This window comes from Heterodontus francisci, chromosome 24 (assembly GCF_036365525.1).
Source record: "Heterodontus francisci isolate sHetFra1 chromosome 24, sHetFra1.hap1, whole genome shotgun sequence".
Classification (NCBI taxonomy): domain Eukaryota; kingdom Metazoa; phylum Chordata; class Chondrichthyes; order Heterodontiformes; family Heterodontidae; genus Heterodontus; species Heterodontus francisci.
The window spans coordinates 24,812,846-24,836,818 of NC_090394.1; the positions used below are offsets into that span (position 1 = coordinate 24,812,846).

The window sequence follows — 23,973 nt, forward strand, 5'->3', positions numbered from 1 at the left end:
GATGGCGGCCTATTTGTCCATAAAATTTGCCAATAAAATGCCGCCCCAGGGTCCCGCCACTTTCAGTTCCAGCGGTGGGACATCTTCACGGCTTGAAAAATTCCACCCAATGTTTCAGGTTGCTGACCTTTCATCAGAACTGGAAGAAGTTAAAGATTTAACAGTTTATATAAGCAAGTACAGAGGCAGGAAAAGCAGGGATGGGGGAGGGGGAGGAAAGAACAAAGTGGAAGCTCTGTGATTGGGTGGAAGGCAGCAGAGATTAAATGAAACAAAGGGGATGATGGTGCAAGCAAAAGGAGATGGTAATGAGACAGTTAAGAAACAAAAGATGAGTCTAGAGGAGGTGTAAATAGTTACAGCAGAACTATTACCAGCACCTGCTGTCCAAAGAAATGGGAGCTGAGGCTATGATCTAAATTTGTTCAGCTCAATGTTGAGTTGGGAAGGCTGCAAAGTGCCTGATTGAAAGATGAGGTGCTGTTCTTCGAGCTTGCCTTGAGCTTCAGTGGAACAGTGTCGGAGGACGAAGAAAGAGAGATCAGAGTCCTCACAAAGACTGACTGATGCAAGAATACTAATATGAATCTTGAATTTGGAAGGGGAGGGCCAGTCGTTAGCACAATGTTATCGGGTAACATCCCTGGAATCATACTTTGGCGGAACACTGTGTTTCCCCATTCCCTCCCTAGGACAGTCAAAGCCCAGATTAGAATGTAACTCCTACATTCCGATCCATTTTCAAAAGATCCTTCTGGAAAAATAAAGCACAGTTTGGACAAATCATTGCCTGGGGAGCACTAAGCAGTCTGTAGTGTTGATATTGCAGCCATTATGTTTCCAATGCAATAATTTTGTTGTGTTCAGCTTGTGGAGTAGTTTAAAGTCAAGCTGGGAGCTGAAATTGATTTTTTGAACCTTGTGCCTAACCACTATGCACAAAAATTAAATGGTTAAATCTGAAGTGTTCAATAATTTCAGAGCATGACAGGCCCCCCCCCCCCTTTTTATTTTCAGTTCTTTTTTTCTTTTTATTTTATTTTAATTTGTTTCATCATTCATTTTTATTACCATGTGCCAGCCCACTGTTTTTTTCATGTTTGTTCTTTGGGCCAGGGCTGTTCATTTTTGTCCATTGACACCCTCTCTGCACTAATGCTTTGTCTTTCAGCACACCATTAACACACCATTTGCCTTTGCTCCATAACTTTCTGGTCAGTTATTCTCTGTGACCCTGTCCTGTTAACACCTTGCCTTTTGTTATCTCTTGCCCCACCCCCGTTTTATTTGCTTAAAACCTTTTACATTTGTAACCTTTGCCAGTTCTGATGAAGGGTCACTGACCTAAAACCTTAACTCTGTTCCTCTCTCCACAGATGCTGCCAGACCTGCTGAGTATTTCCAGCATTTCTTGCTTTTGTTTTAAATCAGAAGTGTACTGGCTGGAGGTCGGGGGAAGGGAGGAGCTTTACAGGGTTGCTGCTGAGGGAGCTCCCAGTCTGGATCAGCTGAAGCTAAAGGCCTGCTTGGGTATGAAATTGAAACCCGGGCCCGACCTGACCACATCCAACCCGAACTCAACCCAGGCCCGAGTCCTTTGATATTTCCTGCGCCCAACCCGACCCAACTACCGTAATAAAATTAATTATAACAAACAGTTATTGTTCTCTACCTTGTCCAAATGTTGTGATCCTCCGTTCCGGCAGCACATTTCCCGCCTTGAGCTCCCGGCTGAATGTTCAAATTTTGAAGATTACTTCCCTCCTTGAGCAAGGCAGCACTGTGTCTGCATCCAGCCCGACCCGACCCGAGCCCAAATGCCGGACCCAGAAGAGAGACCCCACCCGACCCCAACACACGTCGTCAGGTCTGGTCAGGTTCAGGTTGGGTAGCCATGCTTTAGCTGAAGCACTGTCTGCTACAGCACTGAGCCAGACAGGCTATACGTTCCCAGGTTCGACCACCAGTCTTTGCTGAGTTAACTGGGCTGAACCAAGGTAACAGAAGGGACTGTTATAATTGGCTGAAACGTCGCTGTGATAGAGACGCAGGAAAAACAGCCAATGCTTGCTCCTTATTATTACCCAGCACACATGTGGATATTGGGTGACAGCAGGATTGTGATGCTCCCTTTGCTCAAACAGTCTATCAGCAGTCACTGCCTTGGATCATAAATTCTCCAGGACAAAGTACCAGAAAGTCGATGACACTCATACACCAGCAAGGGTTTAGTACCTCCAGAGGTGGAAAACATAAAAAGAAATCGGAGTAGAAGTAGACCATATGGCCCATCAAGCCTGCTCCGCCATTCAATACGATCATGGTTGATCTTGGGCTTCAATTCCACTTTTTTGCCCACTCCCATATCCCTTGATTCCCTGCGAGACCAAACATCTATCTATCTCAACCTTAAATGTATTCAATGATGGAGCATCCACAACCCTCTGGGGTAGAGAATTCCAAAGATTCACAACTCTTTGAATGTGGTCATTTCTCCTTATCTCATCCTGAATGATCGGCCCCTCATCCTGAGACTGTGCCCCATGTTCTAGATTCCCCGATCAATGGGAACAATCTCTCAGCTTCTACCCACTCCAGCCCTTTCAGAATCTTTTATGTCTCATTTAGATCGCGCCTCATTCTTCTAAACTCCAGAGAATATAGGCCTAATTTACTCAGCCTCTCATCATAGGATAACCGCCTCATCCCAGGGACCAAATTGTAAATCTTCACTGCACCGCCTCCAGTGCAAGGGAGGGGCAGACAAGGAAGGATATTGGGAGGGGGGGGTGGTTGGGTGAAATAAAGAATTTGTAGAAATTCTTCCAGTAAACCACCACGGATATCTGACACAACCTCCAGCCTCCATTGACTGCCAGAGAACTCACATCCATTTCCTCCTCCCCATTCATCTCCTCGCTCAAGCTCCAGATAGCAGCCGTTGGATGGATTCTGATTTACAAAGATGTTGTTTGGGGTTAAATCAGCTTCTGTAGGGTTGGGATTTGACACCAATGAAAGCAAATGTTAATCCTTTATATTTGCTGTACTGATATTATCACAGCCTATATTTTTGTGTTCAAGCATCTGGAGTGGGGCTTGAATCCTCAAACTTCTGATACAGAGCTGACAGTTCCACAAACTGAACCACAGCAAGAAACTGAGAAGGTTGCGGAAGGAGAGGTAGTTTTTTTAAAAATTCATTCATGGCATGTGACCATCACTGGCAAGACCAGCATTTATTGCCCATCCCTAATTTCCCTTGAGAAGGTGGTGTTGAGCTGCCTTCCTGAACCGCTACAGTCCATGTGGTGTGGGTAAACCCACAATGCTGTAAGGAAGGGAGTCCCAGGTTTTTGACCCAGCGACAGTGAAGGAGGATTGCCCCAAGACCAGCATCTATCTCATCCAGGGCATGAGGATCTTTAGTGACCAAAGGTCAGAATTATATTACAGGCCACCTGATTTTCAGATTCAACGCGACCCAGCTCAGGTTGGAGGTATTCCCGAAGGACTAGACCACATGATGTTTGATCACGTGGCATTAGTTCACATAACAATTACGAGAGTTGATCACATGACACTTTCCCTCAGTTTGCAAATGTTATTACATTTGCCTTATGAAGCTTGGATCCCCTGTAATTGTGTCTGTACTTATGGCTTTGCACTAGAAGCTGTTGTGTGAAAAGCTTCAAGAACCAGGAGGCCGCCTGTATGCAGGTGGAGAAAGTCCTCCAGCTCAAATCTCTACCTTCCTCCTGGGTTACTAGCAGGAGTTCATCTTCCCAGACAATATAGGAGGACAAGCAACCCTAATGCTACTGCTAGCTCTCCCCAAAAGATGTAATAGCTGTTTCCAGCAAGGAAATCATCCTTAATTTATAGCTATAGCACATCCTCCTGAGTTTGAAAATACTTGATGAGAAGAAACCAGCACTCAGGAAGGGTGCCATGTAAGCCATGGCTAAAGAAACAGCAAAGGGCAGCAAGTAGCAGCGGAAGAAGAGTTACTCCATTTACATGTACAAGGTTGTACATATTGTACAACATGTACATATTGACTGGAAATACTATAGTTCGAGTACTTTAGATGGGTCAGTTTTTGTCCAGTGTGTGCAGGAGGGTTTTCTGACACAGTATGTAGACAGGCCAACCAGGGGCGATGCCACATTGGATTTGGTACTGGGTAATGAACCCGGCCAGGTGTTAGATTTAGAAGTTGGTGAGCACTTTGGTGATAGTGATCACAATTCGGTTAGGTTTACCTTAGCGATGGGCAGGGACAGGCATATACAGCAGGGCAAGAATTATAGCTGGGGGAAAGGAAATTATGATGCGATTAGGCAAGATTTAGGATGCGTAGGATGGGGAAGGAAACTGCAGGGGATGGGCACAATCGAAATGTGGAGCTTATTCAAGGAGCAGCTACTGCGTGTCCTTGATAAGTATGTACCTGTCAGGCAGGGAGGAAGTTGTCGAGCGAGGGAGCCGTGGTTTACTAAAGAAGTTGAAGAGCTTGTCAAGAGGAAGAAGAAGGCTTATGTTAGGATGAGACGTGAAGGCTCAGTTGGGGCGCTTGAGAGTTACAAGCTAGCCAGGAAGGATCTAAAGGGAGAGATAAGAGCAAGGAGAGGACACGAGAAGTCATTGGCGGATAGGATCAAAGAAAACCCTAAGGCTTTCTATAGGTATATCAGGAATAAAAGAATGACTAGAGATAGGTTAGGGCCAATCAAGGATGGTAGTGGGAAGTTGTGTGTGGAATTGGAGGAGATAGGGGAAGTGTTAAATGAATATTTTTCGTCAGTATTTACAGTGGAGAAAGAAAATGTTGTCGAGGAGACTACTGAGATACAGACTATTAGGCTAGATGGGATTGAGGTTCACAAGGAGGAGGTGTTAGCAATTTTGGAAAGTGTGAAAATAGATAAGTCCCCTGGGCCAGATGGGATTTATCCTAGGATTCTCTGGGAAGCCAGGGAGGAGATTGCAGAGCCTTTGTCCTTGATTTTTATGTCGTCATTGTCGACAGGAATAGTGCCGGATGACTGGAGGATAGCAAATGTTGTCCCCTTGTTCAAGAAGGGGAGTAGAGACAGCCCTGGTAATTATAGACCTGTGAGCCTTACTTCGGTTGTGGGTAAAATGTTGGAAAAGGTTATAAGAGATAGGATTTATAATCATCTTGAAAAGAATAAGTTCATTAGAGATAGTCAGCACGGTTTTGTGAAGGGTAGGTCGTGCCTCACAAACCTTATTGAGTTTTTTGACAAGGTGACCAAACAGGTGGATGAGGGTAAAGCTGTGGATGTGGTCTATATGGATTTCAGTAAGGCGTCTGATAAAGTTCCCCACGGTAGGCTATTGCAGAAAATACAGAAGTATGGGATTGAAGGTGAATTAGTGCTTTGGATCAGAAATTGGCTAGCTGAAAGAAGACAGAGGGTGGTGGTTGATGGTAAATGTTCATCCTGGAGTATAGTTTCTAGTGGTGTACACGCAAGGATCTGTTTTGGGGCCACTGCTGTTTGTCATTTTTATAAATGACCTGGATGAGGGTGTAGAAGGGTGGGTTAGTAAATTTGCGGATGACACGAAGGTCGGTGGAGTTGTGGATAGTGCCGAAGGATGTTGTAGGTTACAGAGGGACATAGATAGGCTGCAGAGCTGGGCTGAGAGATGGCAAATGGAGTTTAATGTGGAAAAGTGTGAGGTGATTCACTTCGGAAGGAGTAACAGGATTGCAGAATACTGGGCTAATGGGAAGATTCTTGGTAGTGTAGATGAGCAGAGAGATCTTGGTGTCCAGGTACATAAATCCCTGAAAGTTGCCACCCAGGTTAATAGAGCTGTTAAGAAGGCATATGGTGTGTTAGCTTTTATTAGTAGGGGGATCGAGTTTAGGAGCCACGAGGTCATGCTGCAGCTGTACAGAACTCTGGTGCGGCCGCACCTGGAGTATTGCGTGCAGTTCTGGTCACCGCATTATAGGAAGGATGTGGAAGCTTTGGAAAAGGTGCAGAGGAGATTTACTAGGATGTTGCCTGGTATGGAGGGAAGGTCTTACGAGGAAAGGCTGAGAGACTTGAGGTTGTTTTCGTTGGAGAGAAGGAGGAGAAGAGGTGACTTAATAGAGACATATAAGATAATCAGAGGGTTGGACAGGGTGGATAGTGAGAGTCTTTTTCCTCGGATGGTGATGGCAAACACGAGGGGACATAGCTTTAAGTTGAGGGGTGATAGATATGGGACAGATGTCAGAGGTAGTTTCTTTACACAGAGAGTAGTAGGGGCGTGGAACGCCCTGCCTGCAACAGTAGTAGACTCGCCAACTTTAAGGGCATTTAAGTGGTCATTGGATAGACATATGGATGAAAATGGAATAGTGTAGGTCAGATGGTTTCACAGGTCAGCGCAACATCGAGGGCCGAAGGGCCTGTACTGCGCTATAATGTTCTATGTTCTAAGGTGATGAAGATGGTTCGCTCCGATACTGGCATCTCCTCCAAGGCCATGAGCATCATGAACTCCTTCGTGAACGATATTTTTGAGCACATCGCGGGTGAGGTTTCCTGTCTGGTCAAATAACACAAGCATCGCACTGTCGGCTTCAGGGAGGTCCAGACTACCGGGTGCCTGCTACTGCCTCAGGAAGCTGGCCAAGCGAGCTGTGTTAGAGGGGCAAAGACCATGAGCAAGAACACCAGCTCTTCCAAGTAAAACTCCACAATGTACTGAAAACACCTAAGCATCTGGCGGACGATTCTCCTTAAAACTGGTGCCCACTGCTTGAGAGGGAGACTATGTTTAACTAAAAAGAGAATGTTTTTTGAAGATGTCATAGACATAGTGGATGTCAGATATGCAGTTGATCCTATACTTGGATTTCAGAAAGCTTTTGACAAGGTTTCACATCGATGGTTGATCAGTAAAATAGGGAGTCCATTGGTGAGGGATTAAAATGTGGTGCTGGATGGAAATTTGGTTTTAAAAAATGGAAAACTGTGTAAGTTGGACCAGTCCCAGGATCTTTCTATTTTTAATCCGGCAGAGGCACTGGAATTGGAAACAACGGGCTAGATTTTATGCTCTCCTCTCTGGCGAGTTTGAAGGCGGGGAGGGCATATAATCGGGTGGGATGATGATGGGTGGGGACCCCGCCACTTTCCCGCCTCTGCCCCGACTAAGTTCAAATTTGGAAGGCCTGTGGATGGCCCCCCCCCAGCCAATTGAGGCCCTTAAGGGGCAATTAATGGCCATTTATTGGCCTCTTTCCACTGCCACTGATATTAAGCCAGCAGCAGTTGGGACTGTCGTCACACAGGGAACAAGACATGCAAACCTGTGCAGGGTTGCTTGCTGGCTCTCGGGGCTGTGGGAGGGCTCGGTCCCTTGTTCAAAGGCACTAAATGCCTGAACGAGAGACCCGCTATCAGGACGGGAGTGTGCCACAGGGAAACACCACTCCCGCCCTTGCTGCCGACTCCCCCCACACTCATCTCCCCCGCGACCCCCACTCTGTGAAACCCCTGCCACAATCACTCACCTGGGTCTGGGATCCAGTGCCGACCCGATTTCGGGTGGGTGTCCTTCTCACAGCAGCCACCGCCTCCCCGGTGGCGCTGCTGAGCAAAAAAAGACTTCGAGCTCTGATTGACATCTCTTGGTGGGTGGGATTTCCAACCCCAAGGTCCTTGATCCCAGGGAGGGCCTGCCAATGTGCTCATAAGTGCCTGATTGGCATTTAATACAGAGGGCCTTCCCGAAATGAGGTGACAAGGGACTCTCACCGGCTGTCCAGCCAGTGGGCGAGACTCCCATTGCCTACATTAAATACTGCCCAAAATCTCCAAGTTCACTGTTGATACTAAAACAGGAGGCAGACTAAAAGTAACTGCAGTCAAATGGAGTATCCCACCAGTTAGTCCACACCACTGCTGTTATCTCTAACTTTGTGATCCTGAGCACACACTCCACTCTGCAAAGAGGTCATGTCCATTTCCACATGCTGGTCTGTGAGAAGAAGAATGAAAGTGCTTACTCCAACCCAGCAAATCCTGGACCCGAGTTATCATTTATGTAGCCAGGATCCACATGTGTCTGAGTCTGAGATTTCTTACTACACTTAGTATTGATTGACTTCAATAGAGAAGCACTCTCATCACTATGGATACCTGGCTACCTCATAATTACAATAATTACCTGAAGGTTAACAGTGTGATTGCATTAGTCTGCCGTACTGTTGGTGGTGAAACATGGGCTGGGATTTAGCATGGAGGCGGTGGCCCCACCCACTGGTTGGAAAGTCAGGGGCGAGTCCACCTCTGCCAGCCCTGGATGCCACAATGCTATTTTGCTTAGCCCAGGCAGTTAGTAGCATGAGGTCTTGGCTTCCACCCCTCTTGAGGCAGGACGTCCCGCCTCCAAGAGCTGCTGGCTAATCAGAGGGCTCTTCAGTCCCAGCAATGTCACTGGGAGCGGTGGGCACTGCTGGGACTGTAGCAGTCCCCGGACACAGCCAGCGATGGAGGCCGGAGAGGAAGGTGAGTGAGGCCCTGGCACGGTGCGGAGTGATGGGTGCGTTCAAGAGGCCAGGAGGGGCTGTCATAAAGCGAGGGCAGCCCGTGCCATTGGGGTGGCCATCCGTGGGGCAAAAGGTGCCCGATTAGGATAGACATTTCACCCACCCCACTCCTGAGCATGTAGGGAGGCTGCCAAGATTTACTGGGCAGCCTCCCCGAGTGGCAAAGTGCCCATCTGCCACTGGTAAAGAACCAGCAATGGCAGGAAGAGGCCACGTAAGGAAACAATTGGCCTATAGGCGGGTGGGCTGCCCACCTCCTCCCCTGCCTCTCATAAAATATCAGCAAAGGCGGGTAGGTGGTGGGCGCCATCCCACCCAATTTTACACTCTCCCCCCACCACCACCTCCCAGCCTGCTCCTGGGGGGGGAGGTCATAAAATTCTGGCCATGGTGTGCAGTCATGGTAGATCCTGGGGGGGGGTGGTTATGGCTACATGGCAGGTTTATAGTAGGTGCCATACCCTCAAGTGTGTAGGCCAGGCAATTCAACCAGTTAGAGAGAAAATAAAATAAAGGGCAATTTGTCCAGCTGCTCTTGCACAACTTCCATGAGTAACTCTTCATAAGGTATTACCAGAATCCTGGGAATTGTATTTTTTGACCAAGGAAAGGGGCGTAACATGGGGAAATTTAAATAACTATTTTCCTGGGATGAGAATTCAAATGAAATTATCTAGATTTGTGAAAGAGCAGATACAGTACCTTCTGACCTTGAACCAAGGTAACAGCACTTTAACAATCATCCAGGTTTTACACATTTTTAACTGTTCCACGAGTGACTGTAAACGGAACACCCTGCCATCTTTTACACTGGAGCATGGAGCACTGAGCTGCTCCATAAGCCCGAGACTCAGCTGAATACATCAAACAACAGTGACAACTTGCATTTATATAGTGCTTTTAATGTATAAAAACATCCCAAGGCTCTTGTCAGGAGCGATTATGAAACTGAATTTGACACCGCGCCACGCAAGGAGACATTCAAGCACATGACCAAAAACTTGGGCAAAGACGTAGGTTTTAAGGAGTGCCTTAAAGGAAGAGAAAGAGGTTTAGGGAGGGAATTCAAGAGCATAGGGCCCAGGCAGTAATGTTACGTATTCCTTTGATATGTTAACCAATGTAAGACTCACAGGACTACAAGTAATATCCAAAGAAAAACATGGAGGTTTTATATATTAAAGTGGAAAATATATCTCCAATTACTGCACAAGCACCGCTAAACACATCTCACTCTGTCAGGCTACACCTACAACTCCCTGGACATGTGTGATGCGACATCACTTACTCCAATGATCTTCACTTACAGCTTCTTAAGGTCATCCCACAACATCCCCTTTTTGTCCAAAGATAAAAACGTATGTACAATATACAATGATGTTGCGAATCGGACAACTATGCATGAATAAACTAAAACACTATTTACAAGTAAGTAAGTTTAGCACTCTCTAAAATGTAGAGGAGGTTTACTTATTCATCCCACTCTTGTTATCATAAACCTCTTCCCAGAGCTGAGCTCGTCTTGATGACTCATCTGAGACTTGGGTGACTCAGAACTCATTTTAACATATTCTTCCTCTGTTCTTGCAGCCTCTGTACATTCATCTTCAGACTTTGTAATTGAATATGTCTGCGATGTCACAGGGTTGTCACGTAGTGTTGTCGTACAGCTCTCGGAGTTGACTTCGGTTTCGTCTGAGAATCGCACCATTGAGTACGATCTGGGATGGTCACATATCCTAGCAATCTCTGCAGGATACCAAGTTCCTGGATTGAGGACTCTGACCTTCTGTCCTACTTGGAATCAAGCTAATTCTGGTCCTGCTTGTCTGTCATACAATGCCTTCATCTTCCCTTAGAAAAATGGTGACTGACAACATCACCAATCACCAGCAATCCATCTGGCCTCCGGGTACTTGCTGCAACAAACTGAAGCCCAAGGAGAGACTCCTGGTCACATTACCTCTTTGTGTCAAGAGTCCCAGCCTTTGTGTTGTCCTTTACATCTGATGCACTGGGCCTGGATATTTTGTATCATTTTTGGTGCATTACTGACTTCATGTATTGTGATAATTCATAGAACTCGGCATACTGGAAGTCCTGTGACAGCTAGCCCAGTTATGTTTACAATATAAAACATTTGTGGTAGCCATTCGGAGCTCCCATAGCTGCACAGCAAGGTTATCATTCCAATGGACTTGATTGGAGAACTATCGTAGGCAGTCAGCCTAGCCATGGTGGGTTGTGCCATAGATTCCTATTTCTGTAGACACGTGTCCTTCAGTATACAGATGGGCAGAATATTTGCACTTGCTCTGGTGCTGATTTTCACTGTGAGCTTATGCTTGCCCCTCTTCTGCGGACACATAATCCCGATCATGGCGAATGCGTCAGATTGCGTAATAGCATTGACAGTTGATCCATATTAACTATGTGAATAGCTTGCTCACTGTTCACACGAATGCATTCATTATCCGTGTCCTCCTGGCAATCTTTCTCTCCGCCGAACTGATGTACCTGCTTGGGCTTTTGTTGTGTGTTGATATACCTTTTGTTGCCATCCTGTCTTGCAGACGTTCTCTCTGCATGTGATCTGTCACCATTCCTGTATGCAGTATCTGAACTCGGCCTCCTGCACTGCCTTGCCCAATGTCCTCGCATGCCACAAGCTATGCACTGGTCCTGGTATGCCGGACAACTGCGACTTGGGTGAGTCAGGCCACATTTGCCACAAGACTTAGCTTCTGAGCCTTGGTCACCATACCAATTGTCGTAGCTGCCCCCAGCGTTTGTAACTGTTGGTGCCCAGCCATGATGGCTGCAAATTTCCTTCCATCATTAAGTAGTGCATCTATGGTGCGCCATTTTTGCTTTTCTAGCAGCTCTTTTTGAAAGGCTTCTATTGGAGTAGACGCGATTACTAGCTCTATAACCCGTTCCGACAAATCAATATCTGCAAAGCCGCATTCTTGAGATTTGTCTCAGTACCTTGCAACAGATTGGTCAATGGACTCGTTTTGCTTTTGTCGCTAGGTCATAAGCTCAAGCCTGTGTACTCAGAAATTTACCTTTACCTTGAGTTGCTGCTTTCGGAATATCTATAGCTCGCTAGGGTCCTTCTGATTCTCATCTGATAATCCTGATGTATTGAACCCTTGTTGCTCAGTGCGATCTTAATTATGATAGCTTGTTTCTCTGGTTCGCTCATTTCTTGATCCAGGAAACAAAGTTCCATTCACTGCCGAAATGGTTTAAATTCAAATACCATGTCCAATGCCTTCCAATCTATAACTGGATATCTGAAAGCCATTATCTTAACAACCCTGCTTTTTAAAAATAAATATAGGACTTTTTTCAGGTTTTCTTTTTCACAGGCTCCACTTTTTTTCTTGTTTAGACAGATTTGCTTTCTACAGACCTGCTCCTTTAATAGTAGACACCACAGCTGCTTTCTATTTGCACAGCTCGTTTTTTTAAACTGTGAGACAACTTTGTTCTCTGCAGCCAGTTGCACCGTGCAGTACCAGCAGCTGCCACAAGCAACCTTTCTCACTCTGCTGTGGACTTCCAGTGGTGCTGTTGAGTTCTTCCCTCTCTTGTCGGCTTAGGCCCTGCCCACGAAGCTGCTATTGCTTTTCAAATTTTCCGACACTGCCAAATTAGTTCAAAGCTCTGATCCCCTGGCAGTTTGCCTGCTGTACTCAGAATTTCAATACCTCCCGGGGTTCTGTCTATAGCCTAGCTCACTGATTATTGTGGGGTCTCCTGCCAGCTGCTCTCCAGGATCTTCAACCACTCCAGGTAGGCAACCTGCTGTTCTTTGTTCTCTCTTAGTGTATTGCTCATAAAAAAAGTCAAACAATGCCACAATATAAGTTTTGGTGATCTTCAGAAAAATATATCCCAAATGTTGCCACCAGGTAATATTACTTGTTACTTTGATATATGAACTATTGTAAGACTCACAGGACTACAAGCAATATCCAAAGAAAAACATGAATTTTTATTATAATTTAAACAAGAACATAGATAGACAATTACTGCACGAGCACATCTAAACATATCACACTCTGTTGGGATACCCACCACTCTCATGTCATGTGTGACACAACATCACTTCCTCTGGTGATCTTCACTTGCAGCTTCTTAAGGTAGTCCTCTTAAGGTCGTCCCACCACACAAGCAGCTAAAGGCACGGTCACCAGTAGTGGAGCGAAGAAAATTGGGGATGCATGAAAGGTCAGAATTGAAGGAGCACAGATATCTCGGAGGGTTGTAGGGCTGGAAGATGTGGGGCTAGACCATGGAGGAGTTGAAAACAAGCATGAGAATTTTAAAGCAACTCCTTGCCTCAGTTTCTAGTAGACAAGTTAAGGAGAGTAAAATTAACCTGTCTCCGATGAGGAGCAGCTTTCAATCACAAACTTCAAGAGGTGATTCTTTTCAAAACAAATACTTTCCTAAAATAAATATGCTACTCCACAAATAAAGAAGTGATTTATTAAAAGGTAGAAATATAATGAAATGGTTAAGGTTCACTTACCCTGAACACCTGACCTTGCATGCTACTGTCAATAGCCAGATGTAGCAATGCAACATTGGTTTCAAATTGATTCTCGTAGAATCTTATAGCACAGAGGAGGCCATTTGGGCCATTGTGCCTGTGCTGGCTCTTTGAAACAGCTATTCAATTAGTCCCACTCCCCTGCTCTTTCCCCATAGCTCTGCAAGTTTTCCGTTTCAAATATATATCCAGTTCCCTTTTGAAAGTTATGACTGAATCTGCTTGCATCATCCTTTCAGGCAGCGTATTCCAGATCACAGCAACTCGGTGTGTAATAAAATGTTTCCTCATCTCTCCATTGGTTCTTTTGCTAATTATTTTAAATCTGTGTTCTCTGGTTATTGACCATCCTGCCATTGGAAACTGATTCTTATTATTTACCCCTTCATAATTTTGAACAGCTCTATTAGATCGTCCCTTACCCATCTCTCCTCTAAGAAGAACAATCCCAGCTTCTGTAGCCTCTCCACATCACTGAAAGCTCTCAGCCTGGTCCACTGATTAAAAGAAATGTGCTCCAAACTGTGCTGTGAAAGTTTATTATATAATGAAATATGTAAATCAGAACCAGCACATAAAGTTGCATTCACTTGATTATGTAAACAAGATTGAAATGGGTAAAGGTAAGCAGTTTGAAAATGAGCCTATTTTAATTAAAAGAATAAAGCACACTTTTCTCTTTGAAAGTGAGTAAATTGTTTCTCAGATTCCGGAATACAACATCATATTTAGATGTTGATCTTTAGTGCTTCAGTAAAAGCCACTTGTAAAAGTTTTTAAAACTTGCAAACTACAGAATGTGTTATGTATTCAAAAGCTGTTGATTTTCTCATACTCGTTCCACACTAGTTTTTCTGATATACCATCGCTGCAGGATATCAATAAGTAATTATTTAGATCAAACATTGAGAACTCACAAAATTCATTAAAATTAATAAAGGACTCCCGCTTACTAATTAACAATTGAGGAGGCTGTTACAAACAGCTGTTCTCCATGCATATTTTATGTTACAATTAGGAAAAGCATCTATGCCTTCATTTTAATTATGTAAAAGTAAACATTTCAGATAAATCTGCATGTCTATCTACACTTAGTGCAGAAAGCGCAACCCTTAACCGTATGTTTGCATGAGTCTGTACTGTTCTTTATAGATTGCAAAATTAAACTTTGAGAATGACATGCTTGGTTACACTTCATTGAAACTTCATTGAATCCAAACGTGCCATTCCCTGTTGAAATAGTTTTTATCTGCTTCTCAGTTGCTTTTGTATATAGGCTGTGTATGTGTTTACATTGTACTGTAATGCTCCTGGTGTGTGTTTGTATTTGCTGCACACTGTAAGCTGAATTTAATGATCCCACTGCTGGTCCTGGCAGCGGGCTCCTGTTCATCATGTGGGTGACCGCCCCTTTGCGATCATGCGGTGGGTGGCCATTTTGCATAATGCAAGTGCGGGACCCCAGAATCACATGACGGGGGTGGGAGGCGAGTCGTCGATTACAGCATCAGGTGACTCCAGGACAGGTGCTGGTGCCATATTTAAAGGCCTGCCAGCCCTGCATTCACTCCTGTCTTAGCGTAACAGGCAGCTTTTGACTGCTGAAAACGTTGCTGAACTGACTAATGGAACCCACAACTCCCTGAGGAGACAGCACAGAATGCCTGAGGCAAGACACAGGGTGCCCCCCGATTCAGTGATGCCTCCTTGCAGATTATCCTCCAGGCTGCAAGGGAATGGCGAGAGGTTCTCTTCCCCAGCAATGGCAAGAAGAGGTCCTCCCACCTGACCAAGCAAGCCCCAAGGAGGGCACTCACTGAAACTGGGTCCAGTGTCGAAAGAAGACCAATGACCTTCTGTATTCAGCCAAGGTGACTGCTCCATAACTCTCTCCTTTTTGGGGAGCGCATGTGACTAAGCGGGAGGGTGTGCGACATGGGGAGGGTGGCGCTACCACGGCGATGACAGAGGGGCAAGTGTATTACCTCATCCCGACAGATGCATGACTGCATCTCAGCCACAGGCCATCTTCCTTTGTAGCTCACCTCATTAACTTGCCTGACAGTGTGTGGCAGCATGAGAGATATCAGATCCCCCAGTAGGAGGCAAGGGAACTACTGAGCTGTCTGCCAATCCCTACCTCTTGCAGGACAAGAGGGCCCACAATAGGAGGGAGACAGCCCAGACTGACAGAGGGGTTCCTGTTCTGTGCCCTCTCATCACCGCCAAGGAAAAGGCCTCGGAGCTGCCAGGCACCCAGGGCGGCCACGCTATTTTGGACGGAGAGACTAGAATCCCTGCGCAAGACGGTGAGGATTGGCTTCCATCGACATAGTCGTTAATGTTGGAGACCCACATCATGCATGGTTGGCATGCACATGCACAGTCGAATCCACATATGTTTGTGTTCTCTCATGCAGGTCAGCGCAGCGTGCGCAGCAGACCGCAGGGGGATAGCCGTCAACCTCTGAGGAAGAGAACCACTCAGAGGATGCACCATCCCATGACTCTCCTGCACTTTCCACCAACCCAGATACATTCACCTTGGTGAGTACCTGATCAGTTTTAGAATCAGGGTCACAAGCTGGTGAGAACACCACACACGCTTGGGAGCAACTAGCTGAGGCTTTTTTTAAAATATGTTTTTTTTTTCATTTTCAATCCTGAATTGCCCTTGAACTGAAAGGTTTGCTAGGCCATTTAAAGGGGCATTTTAAGAGTCAACCACATTGTTGTGGGTCTGGAGTCACATGTAGGCCAGACCAGGTAAGGACGGTAGATTTCCTTCCCTAAAGGACATTGGTGAACCAGGTGGGATTTTACAACAATCGCCAATGGTTTCATGGTCACCATTAGACTACCTTTTAATTCCAGATTTATTAATTGAATTCAAGTTTCACCATCTGACATGGTGAGATTCGAAACCATGTCTCCCAGAGCATTAGCCTGGGCTCTGGATTACTAGTCTAGTGACATTACCAGTACGCCATCACCTCCCTGAGACAGCCGAGGCTTCTGACAGTCGGAGGACTGTGGGTGTCCAGGTCCATACTGAGCCCCAGGATGATGGTGAGCCTCTGGTGCCAAAAGCACAGGGCGTGCTGGAGTTGCAAAGAGAGTAAAGGCAACATCTGGCAGAGATACCAGAAGCCATACACAGCCATGAATGGACAATGGAGGAGGCCATCCAACTCAGGAGTGCTGCCATGTCTCAGGCATGTGAGCACATGGCTTCCTCCGTTAAGATGTTGGCGACCCTCCTGGAGAGCCAGATTCCACAGATGCATGCAGACCTGCACACCATCACCTTGGCCATGAGCTCAACACAGCAGTGACAAGGTGAGAGAAGGAACAGGAGTCTGGAGTCTTCTCCCAGTCCTTGTCCTTCTCTGGTGAGCAGCGAGGTTCAAGCGAGCCTTGAAAGAGAGGAGGAGAGGCTGATCTCCACAGGTGGGGGCTCCCCTCAGGGTGCTCCAGGTGGACACCGGCTCCTCAGCCCAATGCCAGCGAGCCCAGCTCCAGTAGCTGCAACGCCTGAGGAGAGGCATCTGTGCAGGACACCCTCTGGCAGCCGGGGCTTTCCAGGCCTCAGGCAGACAGAGAATGCTTCCGAAAGTCATCTCAGGCCAAGAGGCAGCCTGATCAATAGCCTGCCTCCAGCCCAGCTGCATTCGAAAGGGATCACATTGCGTAGGAACACTCGCAAAAAATTAAGACCACCTAACCACACTTTGGGTCTCATGGGTGTAACTAATACGCTGTATAGTGATTAAAGTTCTTTTGTGCAAATCATGAGCCATCATTGTCTGAAAGTCATGATCCATTATGTTTTAATTGTGAGCTGCTGTCTTCCCCCTTCCCCCTTAGAGCAATGCCAATGTGACCACAGCCCTCATTAACATGCCAGTGTGATGAGAGCCCGCGTTAATATATGGTCTCCCGTGGGTACTAGTGGCATTGCAGCCAGTTGCAAGACAGGGAACACAAATGGAAAGTAGGTGACAGAGTTCATGCATTAAGGTGAGCCTTTATTTGACTCTGTGAGTGGACATCAGGGTGGAAACAGGACATTATGAGGTTGTCTCTTGCCTCCTTTGCACATCGCTCAATCTATCTGGCCTCCTGTGCAGGGTCTTCTCTATCCATTGCTGCTTGCCCCTCTCCATCCTCTGCATCCTCCTCTTCAGTGGATGATTGTCATTCAGACAGGTCCTCGTCATGTAAGGCCTCCCCCCCTCTACAATGCTAGATTGTGCAGAGCACTGCAGGCCACCACAATATGGGAGACCCTCACTGGGGCATACTGCAGGGCTCCACCAGATCGATCAAGGCAGCAGAATCTCATCTTCAGAAGTCCAATGGCCTGCTCAATGGTCGCTCAGGTGGAGCCATGGCAAGTGTCGTACCTCTCCTCTGCTGCAGTGCGAGGGTTCCTCACAGACATCAGTAGCCATCATTTCAATGGGTAACCCTTGTCCCCAAGAACCCCTGAAAGCGAACATGGGGTCTGAAAAGCTGTGGCACCTGGAAGCGGGCACACACCTGCAGGAAACACTCTCAGTGGTCGCACCATGCACCTAGGGAAATCCAGCGATAGCCCCGAATCCGATGGACCTCTCAGCCTGACTGTCAGGGTCGGTCTGGTACCGAATATAGTCGCCGGCCCTCTTGAACAGGGCATTGGTCACCTCCTTGATGCAGTGGTGTGCTGCTGCCTGGAGATCCCACACATGTCCCTGATGTATCCCTGGAATGATCCCGATGTGTAGACATTTAGTGCCACAGTGATTCTTCAAGGTCACTGGCAAAGGGTGACTGCCAAATCCCAGAGATCGCAAATCGTCCTGCAGTAGGGCGCATAAGTCAGTGACGGCCTCCCTGGAGAGCTGTAGTCTTCGCTGACAGTGGCACTTGGACATTTGGAGGTAGCTGATCCGCTGGCATACGTGGCCCTTCTTGGCATGGCCAGATGCTGTTGCTCTCATCTTGGAGCTTCACGGACAGGCCCAGCAGCCTTTTGGCGTCGCATTACACCATGGATGTCCAGAAATACAGGGTTTATGAGACCTGTGCCAGGTGACTTGTGGACCTGCAAAGTGCGGTCGATGTTGAGTCGACCCTGCCTTGGCAACTGAGATTCTGACAGTTCTCTCGGTGGAGTGACTGATGGACCTCAGAGCCCAAGCTTACTGATGGCCCACCCTCTGTTCCAGCAGCGTGAGCAACCAAACACATCACATAGCAGTTTGTCAACCCAATACAGTTCCCCCAACAAACCTACCCCGGAACCCCTTGCAGAGCCCCAAAACCCCAGAACCCCTTGCAGAGTCCCCGAGACCCCAGAACCCCTTGCAGAGTCCTCGAGACCCCAGAACCCCTTGCAGAGTCCCGGAAAACCCGGAACCCCTTGCAGAGACCCCAGAAACCCTTGCAGAGTCCCCAAGATCCCAGAATCCCTTGCAGAGTCCCCGAGCCTCCAGAACCCCTTGCAGAGCCCCCGAGCCCCCAGAACCCCTTGCAGAGTCCCCGAGCCCCCAGAACCCCTTGCAGAGTCCCTGAGACCCCAGAACCCCATTGCAGAGCACGCAGCATTACAGTCCGACAATGGCCTCCGAGCCCCCCTTTTCCCCTATGCAACAATGTTCTAGGCTGCCTCCCTGTCATGGCAATGTGACCTCTTACCTCAGTGCCGCCAGGTTTAAACGGTTGTGAACCCGAAGGCACGTGGGTGCTGCCCGCCGTTCACAAAATCGAGAGCCAATCATTAAATCAGAATTAATTATATTGAAATGCATTTAAAATAGCGGTTCAGCAGTTTAAAATAGCTTCCTGTCACGCTGGGGCCCCAATGGCACCATGGTACTTTCCCGCCTCTGACAAAATCCGGAACCAACGTCACAATGCCAGATTTCTGGGCGGAGGGTTCCAATGCGATCTTCATCCCCCCCATGTCACCATACCTGATTTTAACATCTGCATTAAATTCTAGTAAACAATGGAAATATTTTGGATTTACACTGAAAGTGAGTAAACGGTTCAATTGTTACTATTTAATAAACATGTCAACCAATGAGAAAGGAATATGGGAAAACCACAGGTTTTCAACTCTCATCCCCACTGTGTTTGCAAAGCCTGAATGTACATTTAAATTTAACAAACCTGGAACCAATCACTGGATCCGCTCAGGCTCCTGACTTGCATATTCCTGATGGGACCCCTGGTGGGAGTGTGGGTTGGAGTAGTGGGAAGGAAGTACACAGCTTTGCTTTTCTCCCAGCTATTTTTCCATTCTCAGGATGTGAGTGTCGCTGGCTAGGCCAGCATTTGTTGCCCATCCCTAATTGCCCTTGAGAAAATGGTGGTGAGCTGCCTTCTTGTACTGCTGCAATCCATGTGGGGTAGTTACCCCCACAATGCTGTTAAGGAGGGAGTTTCAAGATTATGACCAAGCGATGATGAGGGAACGGCGATATAGTTCCAAGTCAGGATGGTGTGTGACTTGGAGGGGAACGTGCAGGTGGTGGTGTTCCCATGTTTTTCTAGATGGTGCAGATCATGGAGTTGGGAAATGTTGTCAAACAGCAGTACCCGAGAGATGAACCTTCCACCTGGACAATCCGGGGGTGCTCCCTAAAAATAATTCCCCAAATTTAACATGAGTCCTAAAACGCTAAATTTACTTTCAAGTCCAACTTATTGGCTTATGACACTGAGGACCTCCTCTGGATTTCTCCCACCTCACTACTGCAGCTTTGGCAGGAGTCCCTTTCATGTGGATAAATGGGGCTCCCCTGAACTTAAACAAAGTATTTGCATTTCAATAGCACCTCCCACGATCTTGGGATGTTGCATCTGCCTCATGAAGCAAAAGTGCAACAGGTTCCCCTCCCTTTTAAGAGAAGATAGATTTCCGCCCACCACCCTCTGTCCCTTTGAGCATACTATACACTGTTGATTAACTGTGAATTTCTGAGTAAATGTGTGATTTTTATTTTTGATTGCAAAGTTTAATATTCGACCTGAAGAAGCACCTGATTTCATTTAATGCTTGGATCTGAAATTAAGGAAGAAATGAAAGGCTGAAAATTAGGAGGCCAACACTAAAATTCCCAGCAGGCTTCGGTGCTTTAACTGTCAGGCCCGTCTGGACCAGACTATCCACTTCCTGAGGTGCTTGTACAAACACAGCAGCAGCTGATTTTAAAAGAGTTGAAATCATGACCAAAGAATTGTTTATTTTTTGTTTTGAAATTAGAAAGTTTTGCCTTTCTGGTGAAGGAGGTCAAGGATGGCAACCCTGGGTACAGAGAGTTTTAGGAGTGGCACTCCAACCCAGACACCAGAAGGAAACGTGGTGATGAACTTCAGCTTTGATGGCTACCCACTGGAAGAGGAAGAGACTCAGGCCAAAGAGAGGCAAAGGCAGGACAGTGGGATGTCCATAATCAACGAACCAGGTGAAACCTATATTGTGTGTGTGTGAGTGTCTCTGTGTGAGCGTGAGTGTGTGAGTGTGTGTGTGAGCGTGAGTGTGTCTGGGAGTGTGTGTGTATGTACATGTGTACTTGTCCTTTATTTCCTTCAGTTTGCCCTCTTCAATCCCATGGACACTGCCTCTTGCTGGTTCCACTGCCAGCCCTGCAGTAACTCACACAAGAGTCCATTCTTCAGGCGTAAGCTGAGACATGAAGTGTTGGGACGGTATCATCTCAAGACCGTCTATTTCCACCTCCGATTGATCGTCCATCTACCTCCCTACCATACCTCACCACGGCTCAAACCCTCAACCACGCCTCAGTCCTGAGCAGGCCTCTCACCTGCCTCTCACACTCTGCCCTATATACGGGGGCGTATTAAGGCATGGAGACAATAGGGCCTGGTCCCAGGGTCTGAGCCAAATATGGGACCCCTGGTAAAACTCGCCACAACACAGAGGAACTGTGCACAACTGCTGGATCAGTTTAATTTCATCATAGAATGATGTGGCATGATTCCTGTCATTGCTTTCCCTGATCCATAGCTTTACTGTAAAGAACCTCCGATGCATGTTCTATAACAACGTGCTCCTTTTTATGTTGAAGCAACCTTGATGACTGTCCTCTGCTGTGATGGAAAGCCTGTGTTTTAAAAGCTTACAAGTTTCACCATTAATAACTGTTCAAGCTCAATATTTATATGTGCCCTCGGTCCTGAAATTCATCCTTCTCCAAAATTATCAGCATAATTGAAAGGAAGATACAGGCTTTTCAAGAACAGGATTTAAACCAATTTTGTCTACATTACTGTTCTGTCTCTGTTAGAAATAAAAATAACGTAAAAACATATTGATATCTTGCAGGTTTTACGTCAGGGTAAGCTGTGTGACGGCTGAGCCCCATACTATATTCCAGTGGAGGTCACTGTCTGTTTCTTTCCTCCTACTGAGCCCAACTGCTGACCCAGGAAGTCCCTTAACTCAACACAGATCAGGGATCAATCCCTGATGCATTTACCTACAAAGCCACCAGCACATCAAGGCATAGGAAGATGCTATAGGAACATTTTTCCCTTTCCACCAGGTGGTAGTGACAGTGCAGCCTGGACTGGATATTAATGAAGTGCTCCTCTACAAAACTTTGTCGCTTGATTGAAAAGGCACCCTCAGAAAGGAGCCCAGCCACTCACTGTGATCGTTCCATTCAGCGCATTGAACCCTTGGGTTCTTCCTGAACTTTCTGAATTATTGATGTGAGTCGCTGCTGTCAAGAGAGTGGTGAATCCTTTTGTTGCCCATCTGTTTGATGGACATAAGCCTTGGTTCTCCAGCTGTGAAGTGTCTGAGACCTCTCAGCAGTCCATCAATAACACTGCATTATTCTATTAGACCTGGGCAGAAAGGTTGGAATCTACGACTAAAGGAAATCTATCAGCACTATTTTATCTGTGTGTGTTTTTGTAATGGTTCTCCTTGATTTAAAGAAAACAGCACATGCAGGTCACTGTACAGTCTGTCCCACAGTACTTAGCACCGGATACAATGGTCAGTGTTTTGCGTACATTCTGGGAACATAGAAACATAGAAAATAGGAGCAGGAGTAGGCCATTCAGCCCTTCGAGCCTGCTTCGCCATTCATTATGATCATGGCTGATCATCCAACTCAGTAACCTGTTCCCGCTTTCGCCCCATACCCTTTGATCCCTTTAGACCCAAGAGCTATATCTAACTCCTTCTTGAAAACATACAATGTTTTGGCCTCAACTGCTTTCTGTGGTAGCGAATTCCACAGGTTCACCACTCTCTGGTTGAAGAAATGTGCTGTTTGGGATAATTTGGTGACAGTCCCTGCATTTCACTGGATCAGGAAGTATTGGGTCCGCTAATGGCTCTTGTAGGTTTAGAGCATTGTCCTTTGTGGCATATTAACAGGCATTTGTTTGATTGTAGCTCCCCTCTTAACATTCTCAGATATTTGTCTGGGTCTTGTGTAGGGTCTAGAAGTGAGTACCAGACTGATACTCCCACCTTCGTTGGCTGCCATAGGTTCACACATGTTTCACCCAGATGTTTGCGGAGGTTTGTGTTCCACCAAGATGCTGGAGAGACAGGGGGATGGGGATGCAGCTAACAGCCACAGTCTGCTGGCCTGCATATCACAGAGGGGATTCATTCCCTGGTGAGTGGCTGTTAAAGAACAGGCTCAGATCTACAGGGACTATGACTATAAACACTACATTTACAATTTTTGCTACAACGTGGCACTTTCCCGTGACTACATGGTCGAGAATTACAGGCACAACCCCACATCCTCCCACTCCATGAACGCTCAGAGAGCCTACAGGATGTAACAGCTACCTTGAGTCAGAATTTCCAAAGATTAGAGTTGGCTTTGTAAACCATTCATGGTTGGGTTTTAATTGGTTTTTTGATGTCTTTACGATGCAGACATTGAGTCACAGCCCAAGGACAGCTACCATGGCATTTACTTTGCGATGCTTCTGGCCGGAGTTGGATTCCTACTGCCTTACAACAGTTTCATCACAGATGTGGACTATCTACACCAAAAATATCCAGGTGCAGTTCTTGTGAGAAACTGGGAGAGGGATGATACACAAGCATATGAGAAAGTAAAATCCTTGGGTAAAGTCTCTACCTTGCATAACACCAGTTATCTAGATCAGGAAGGTACCTCCATTCTGTGTACATCGTTGATCTTAGCCAGGATACTTCAAATGGTCTCAGCCCCATGGGGGGAAAAATCCACTAGGATTCCTGCTGCTGACCTCTGTTCAGTGACCCCTGCTGGAAAATGTGGCTGCCTGGACTTCAGCTGATGACTGGGTGGGGCTGTGCTCTAATGCCAGCTCTAACCATATCGCAGCTGACACAAAAACACAATTTAGGGACAAAATAAGAAATCTACTGCTGTCCCACAGAAATAGAAATGTATGAAAGAAAGAGTGAGAGCTGTCAAACTACTCCAATGCACCTTAAAAACATTATTGGATTTGTTTTCATCAGAGATGCTCATCACAGTATCAGTAAGATGCTGTTTTGTTCTTTATGTACTGGTGACAAAAGTACACACAGGAGATTTTTTTCCCTCAGCACTACCACCAGAAGCGTGTGTCAGCGAACCATGCTATTTTCAAACTTTCATTTTAGTTTAGAGATACAGCATTGAAACAGGCCCTTCGGCCCACCGAGTCTGTGCCGACCATCAACCACCCATTTATACTAATCCTACAGTAATTCCATATTCCTACCACATCCCCACCCGTTGCTATATTTCTCTACCACCTACCTATACTAGGGGCAATTTATAATGGCCAATTTACCTATCAACCT

At 46.5% G+C, this 23,973-nt stretch overlaps 1 protein-coding gene across 1 annotated transcript in view; it reads left to right on the plus strand.

The window, feature by feature from the left end:
• slc29a4a (solute carrier family 29 member 4a) overlaps positions 1–23,973 on the plus strand; it is a 168,834-nt gene that overhangs the window by 85,123 nt on the left and 59,738 nt on the right. Inside the window, exons 4-5 of the mRNA XM_068056811.1 lie at positions 20,404–20,619; positions 23,085–23,199. Of these exons, the coding sequence (XP_067912912.1) occupies positions 20,437–20,619; positions 23,085–23,199 (298 nt within the window). The 5' untranslated portion in view covers positions 20,404–20,436. The remainder of the gene's footprint in view (positions 1–20,403; positions 20,620–23,084; positions 23,200–23,973) is intronic.